We start from the raw sequence: 6,200 nt of genomic DNA, 5'->3' as shown, positions 1-6,200 counted from the left end.
GACACCGGGTGTGAGCCCAACAGAGGTGACTCCTAGTGCAGAGACTTGGCCGCCCTGGGAAGGACAAAGGCTGTCTGTCCTTGGGCTGCCCCCGCGCCCTCTGTGTCCCCCAGGCGTGCTCTTGGCTGAGCTGGGGCTGTGGGTGGCGGGACACAGGAGTCCAGGCTGCTCTGGGGGCCTTGGCACTGATGCCTGCTGTCCTCTCTGTGTCCACAGCCACCAGAGGACCTTCGTGCTGGAGGTGATGGGACGGCACTGCGGGTAAGGGGCGGTCCCGGTCAGCGGGGGCCCGGGGCTCCTGGGGAGCTGGGGTAGGACGCGGGACCTCCTCGGTGCCCCGCCCATGGCGGGTGCTCCCTTGACTTTCTGGGTGTGAGAGCCGGGGTGGGGACTGGGAGCCCTGACTCTGGGGCTGGCTGCCGCTCAGAGCTGTACCTGCTCTGTAACCCTGGGCTCAGGGTCTGGGGTGCTGGGTGGGGGTCCACCCACTGCAGCCCCACCCCCTCCTGCCCTTGCAGGTACCTGGCCCTGGTGTCCGCCCTGGCCTCGGGGGCCGACTGGCTGTTCATCCCTGAGGCGCCCCCTGAGGACGGCTGGGAGAACTTCATGTGTGAGCGGCTCGGCGAGGTGAGCGGCTGAGGGTCTTCTCCCAGGGTCCCTGCTGTGAGCACGGCAGGAGCAGGGACACGGTCAAGCTGGCTTCCTGGGGGCCCTGACTGCTGAGCCCGAGTTGGGGGGATGGCCTTGTGAAGTAGGCGCACAGGGGCGTGCGGCAGGGGCTCGTGGGGGTGGGAGCAGCAGGGCTGAGGCTCATCCAGGAGGGGTGAGCGGGGGCACCTGAGCCGGGGCGCCCAGACGCAGCTCTCTGGCCCCTCAAGATGAAGTTGCGGCCTCTGGCACAGAACAGGCAGATTCTCCGGCCTAGGTAGGGATCCCCAAAGCTGCCAACTGGAATAAACTGGCCACTTGGCTAGGCCAGGGCTCAGTGGTGGACAGGAGGGCTAGGACAGGGGTGGGAGGTACCCTTCCATGAGGTGGTGCTCAGGGGCTGTGGTCTGGGTTCGAAGCCGGGGAGCCCCTGAGACTGTGCTCCCAAGTTCACGCTCAGGCCCAATCTGGGGCCCTAACAGGCTGTGTCCACCCATAATGTCCTCTGCAAACTGGCCCAAGGGCAGGACGAGCATGGAGGCTGCCTGGGGCTGGGCCTGCTGTTCCGGCGTCCTGGGGGCGGTCAGAGCCAAGCCCAATGCTTCCTGCGTGTCCCTCTCCCCATGTGACCAAGGAGGTGGCCTCACTCCCATCCACTGGTGAATGCTCCACCCCTGCCCGCCACCCCCACCACCCAGGGCTTTGTGTCCCTGCTGCCCAGGACAGTGGGCGGGGCTGAGGGTCATGACTGCCTTCTGGAACCTTACCCAGGGAAGGCAAGGGTGGGACTGAACTGAGCCTGGCAGCGAGGCCGGCCAGAGGCCTGTGTCCTCTCCTTGGCTGGAGTCCTTGTACCCCCGAGTGGCCACGTAGCCTCAATGGGGGGAGCACCGCTCTGAGGGTGATGGTCCCTGGCTGACCTTAGCCTTGCTTTTGACCTACTTGCTGAGAACTGGGGGCTGGTCTTCCTGGAAGTGGCCTGGACTCAGGCTCACACACCCTGCTGCTTTCCTGCTTTGTGTAAGGCCCTCAGCCCCACCCCAGCCCCACCCCCCAGGGCTTCCCTGAGCCTCAGTTTCCCCACCTGTTACATGCAGGTGTCACCCTCTGCCCTGCCCACCTCCTGGGCTGCAGTGAGTGAGGCGGGGAGGTGTGGGCCCTTCTGGCGGCTTCACTGCACTGCACCACCACCACCTACTCCAGGCAGCCCTCCATGCCTGGCTCCCCATCCCCTCTGCACCCATGCCTTGCAGGAGCTACTCCGATCCTGTCTTTGTCACTTTCTTCTAGTGCTGTGGGGCCAACAGGGGCTGGTGGATCAGAGTGACTCTTACAAATGTTTGTTGAGGAAATAGGTGAAAAGCACTTTTAAATCCCCCAAGACCCTCTCATTTGCAACAAGGAGTGATGCTAATTCATCCTCACCAGCTGAGGCAGGAAGGCTTCCCTCAGCCTGGGGAGTGGGAGGTGGGCAGGAATCCTCCAGTCCCCTAGCCCCCTGCAAGTTCCTCCTCCCTGATCCCCAACCCCAGGTGGGGCAGCAGGGTCCTGGTTCGCCCACATGAACCCTGAGGCGTGGACCCCAAGGAGGGCTCCAGGTGTCTGGGGACAGGTGTCTGCAGGCTGGTGGCTGAGCCCTGGGGTGTCTCTGACCCAGACTCGGAGCCGAGGGTCCCGCCTCAACATTATCATCATTGCTGAGGGCGCCATCGACCGCAACGGGAAGCCCATCTCGTCCCGCTACGTGAAGGACGTGAGTGAACCCCTGGGTCATGTGGGATCGGCAGGGCCTTGGAGGGGGCTCCCCTTTATCTCCAGTCCCCACGTACTCTTGTTGGGGCCCCAACCCTGGCCCCAGGAGGGAGTGTCCTCAGCCCCAACGATTGCCAGATGTGGAGTGGGCATGGCTGGGACCCTCTGAGAAGCCCTGGGCCCCCAGGCTGAAGTGTGGCCCCACCTGCCGGGAGCCCTGCATCTTCTGGCTTCCAGTCTTCATTCAGCACAGCCCCCCATCCTAGGAGCCCCGTCCAGTCCCCCACCAGTGGTCCCAATGGCTGAGTCTAGCCCCTGCCAGCCCCTCAGTGACAGGGGTGCCCACCGCCCATGCATATCAGATTCATAACAGAACAGCTGGGGCTTTGGGGGCTCCTTCCTAACTGTGACCTGCCCCACCTGCCTGGTTCTACCCCAGGGCCCTGGGCCCCCATCCCCCGGTGGGGCACAGCCCCTGGGAGCCTCCATGCCCCTCACTTTGGCCACCCACCCTGTCCTCAAGTCCCGTCAGGTGCTGCCAGGAACTGGCCCGTCTGCCGCTACAGTGCGCTCTGGGCTTCCTGCTAGTGTCTGGCGGGGCTGACGCACAGGGGCTGGAGGCCATGACGAGCTCCTACAACCCGGCATGCATGCCGGAACACACAGAGACACATGCAGCCATGGTGACACGGAGGCACACCCGCACGGTGACACGGAGACACACGCAGCCATGGTGACACGGAGGCACACGCAGCCATGGTGACACAGAGGCACACGCAGCCATGGTGACACAGAGGCACGCCCGCACAGTGACACGGAGACACACGCAGCCATGGTGACACGGAGACACACGCAGCCATGGTGACACGGAGACACACACCCACACACGCAGGAGCATGCACCACACACACACATGGAAACAGCCCCCTGCACACTCAGGCTGGGCCAGCTCTGTAGGGCCGCTGGGGTTCTGACAGCCTGAAATCCCTGAGGCAGATGGGGGACAGGGGAGGGAAGAGCACTGGGGGCCATGAGGTGGCCCTGCCCAGTGGGGAAGGTGTGGCAAACCCAAGGCCCCTGCTTCTCTGTCCCCACGAGCAGCTGGTGGTCCAGAGACTGGGCTTCGACACGCGTGTGACTGTGCTGGGCCACGTGCAGAGGGGAGGGACCCCCTCGGCGTTCGACCGCATCCTGGTAGGTGGGGCCTCGCCCTGGCATTGGCTGTGCGTGCACGGGTGGCGTGGTGCGTGTGATGCCTGGGTGCGTGTGTTTTCACTGCCGCCAGTGTTCATAGTGAGACCGAGGCCTGGCAGCCCAGGCTCCCCAGCCTCCTGGCGATGACTTTGATGGGACTTTGGGGAGGAGGGCTGGGGTGCAGCGGATGTCAGGTTGTTCTGAGTCTGGCCAGTGGGCTGGGTGCCTCAGCTCCAGGGCCCAGGCGCTGGGTCCTGGCCCGAGGGGGCATCGGTGTCCTGATCGTTGCTGGTGCCCCCTCACCCTCTGCAGGGCGGGAACACTGCTGCAGCCACAGGGGGACAGGGACTCAGTCAGGGAGGCCCCTGGGTGGAAAGTGCCTGCCTGTGAGGCCCTGGTCATCCTGGGGAAGGGCGTGGAGGCCGTGGGGCAGGTGGGAGTTGTGCCTGGGCCTCCGGTTCTGCGGATGCTGATGGAGACACAGGATGCCTGGGAGGGAGCCACAGGAGGAGCAGCTTGCTGCTGGTCCCCGAGCTCAGGCCCACAGGGAGTTACAGCAGGGGGGCCGGCTTGAGGTGCTCCCGGGGGACGCGGGGCCTTTCCTCCAAGGCTGTTCCCGACACTCACCCGGCCAGTGTGGGAGGCCCGGCGTGGTGCACGCAGGGACATGCTGTCTCACCCAGTGGAGCCACAGGCCTCACTCCCCATGCACCTGTGTGTTCCCGCTGTCTGTGCTGGGACCCAAGTTTGTGGTTTGTCCCCACGGAGGGCAGTCCTTACCTGTTTTAGCTGGTCCAGCCCACCAGACCATGCCCCCATTTGCACCCACATCAGAACAGCTTTGGCAGAGGGGCCGGAAATGAGAAACCTCATCATAGTGGAAAGAACCCCAGAAACCCAGGTCCAGCCCTGCGGCTGCAACCGGAGTGCAGGTGCCACGGCCTCCAGCAGGGCTGCTGAGACCTGGAAATGGTGCTGGTGCAGGTGAAAGATGACCACGTGGAGTCAGCGTTTCTAGAATAAATGGTGCCACTTATTCTAGAAGCTTCTAGCACACAAGTGCGTGTGTGTATGTGTGTGTGTGTGTGTGTGGTGGGCAGGATCTGAGGGCTGAGGCCTTGTGGGTCTGCCAAGGGACGTGTGTGTCACGGGGCTGGCTCCCTCCCGGCTGCACCTGCCTGAGCTCTACCAACCTCTCCCTGTTTAGAGCAGTAAGATGGGCATGGAGGCGGTGATGGCGCTGCTGGAGGCCACGCCCGACACGCCGGCCTGCGTGGTCAGCCTCTCGGGGAACCAGTCCGTGCGGCTGCCCCTCATGGAGTGTGTGCAGATGGTGAGCACTGGCCTGCCCAGGGTGCCCAGGGTGAGGAGGTGCCGGGGCCTTTGTGCTCTGCTGGGCTCTGCTGTGCTCCCCACCACAACATGGAGCTGCCTGCCCTTCCAGGCCTCTCAGGGCCCAGCCAGCAGGCCTGCTGTGAGGGCCCCCAGCCCATCCCTCTCGGAGTCCTGCTGCTCCCCCACGTGTGTGACAGGGAGCAGGCGGTTCACGCAGCACCACCTCCTGGTGTGCCCACCCTGGTGCATTGCTGCTCACCTCAGCAGGCCTCAGGGTGTCCAAGGCCTGCAGTCATCCAGGGGGAGGGAGGTGTCAGCAGATGCCTCAGGTGAGACAAGTCCCAAGAGAGGTGTGGGGGGCTGCAGGGAGCTGCTGAGCCTGTGGGGTTCTGGTGAGCTGGAGTTTGCACGACCCTGGGGGGAGCCAAGGTCACTTAGCCTTCCTGAGCCAGTGGCCTGGGACAGGTCTTGCACTGGGCAGGGTGGGGATGAGAAGGTGAAGGGGAAGTGAGGGGCCAGAACCACTGGGACATCTTGTGTTGTCAGAGAAGGGGCCACTGCGGGAAGGGGAGCGGGAGGTGAGGGCAGAGAGAGGCTGGGAGGCTGGTGGAAATGTGGGCACTGGCTCCCCTTCTGCAGTGGAGCCCGCCCAGGGGAGGCAGGCTGGCAGCAGAGAGGGGCTGCCCCGGTGCTTCTCCTGGAACACCCTCCTGCAGTGACCTCATGGGGCCTCGCTTTGGGGCAGGCTGGTCATCGGTGGTGTGAGCCTGGGGGCCAAAACTGCCTCGCCTTTCGCTCCTAGGAGGAGTGAGGCCCAGGTGCCCCTTCCAGGGAGGGGAGGACCCAGCAGGCCAGATGGGGTCCCCTTGCCCTTAGACCTCCCGATTGCCAGCAGTGACGGCTGCCCGGCAGGTCTGGGCCAGACCCCTCTCAGCTGAGTGTGCCAGACCCCTGTCTCCAGCCTGTGCTTCTTGTTTGCTTTAAGACCAAGGAGGTGCAGAAGGCCATGGACGAGAAGAGGTTTGACGAGGCCATCCAGCTCCGAGGCGGGTGAGGGCCTGGCGGGCCCCACATTGGGCAGTGGTCTGTTCTGTGGGGCCCCCAGCAGACTCCGAGTGTCTTGCCCATGGCCCCTCCTGCCCCTGACACGCGGACGTGCCCACTTGCAGAGGTGGCGCTCTGAGCCCCTCTCCTAGGGCATGCGTCATGCAGGAGACGGGGCGTGACGGTCCCTGTGACCAGGAAGCAGGCGGGCAGCCTGCAGGGCTGGG

At 64.7% G+C, this 6,200-nt stretch overlaps 1 protein-coding gene across 1 annotated transcript in view; it reads left to right on the top strand.

The window, feature by feature from the left end:
- The window catches only part of PFKL (phosphofructokinase, liver), a 21,129-nt gene that overhangs the window by 6,148 nt on the left and 8,781 nt on the right, over positions 1 to 6,200 (top strand). The window contains 6 exon segments of the mRNA XM_010834893.1: positions 217 to 261; positions 519 to 627; positions 2,306 to 2,401; positions 3,502 to 3,594; positions 4,802 to 4,927; positions 5,915 to 5,979. Coding sequence (XP_010833195.1) covers positions 217 to 261; positions 519 to 627; positions 2,306 to 2,401; positions 3,502 to 3,594; positions 4,802 to 4,927; positions 5,915 to 5,979 — 534 coding nt within the window.

Source organism: Bison bison, unplaced genomic scaffold, assembly GCF_000754665.1.
Source record: "Bison bison bison isolate TAMUID 2011002044 unplaced genomic scaffold, Bison_UMD1.0 scf7180017864037, whole genome shotgun sequence".
In the NCBI taxonomy this organism is placed as follows: domain Eukaryota; kingdom Metazoa; phylum Chordata; class Mammalia; order Artiodactyla; family Bovidae; genus Bison; species Bison bison.
The sequence above is the reverse complement of the archived record's forward strand: the minus strand, read 5'-3'. Positions and strand labels throughout refer to the sequence as shown.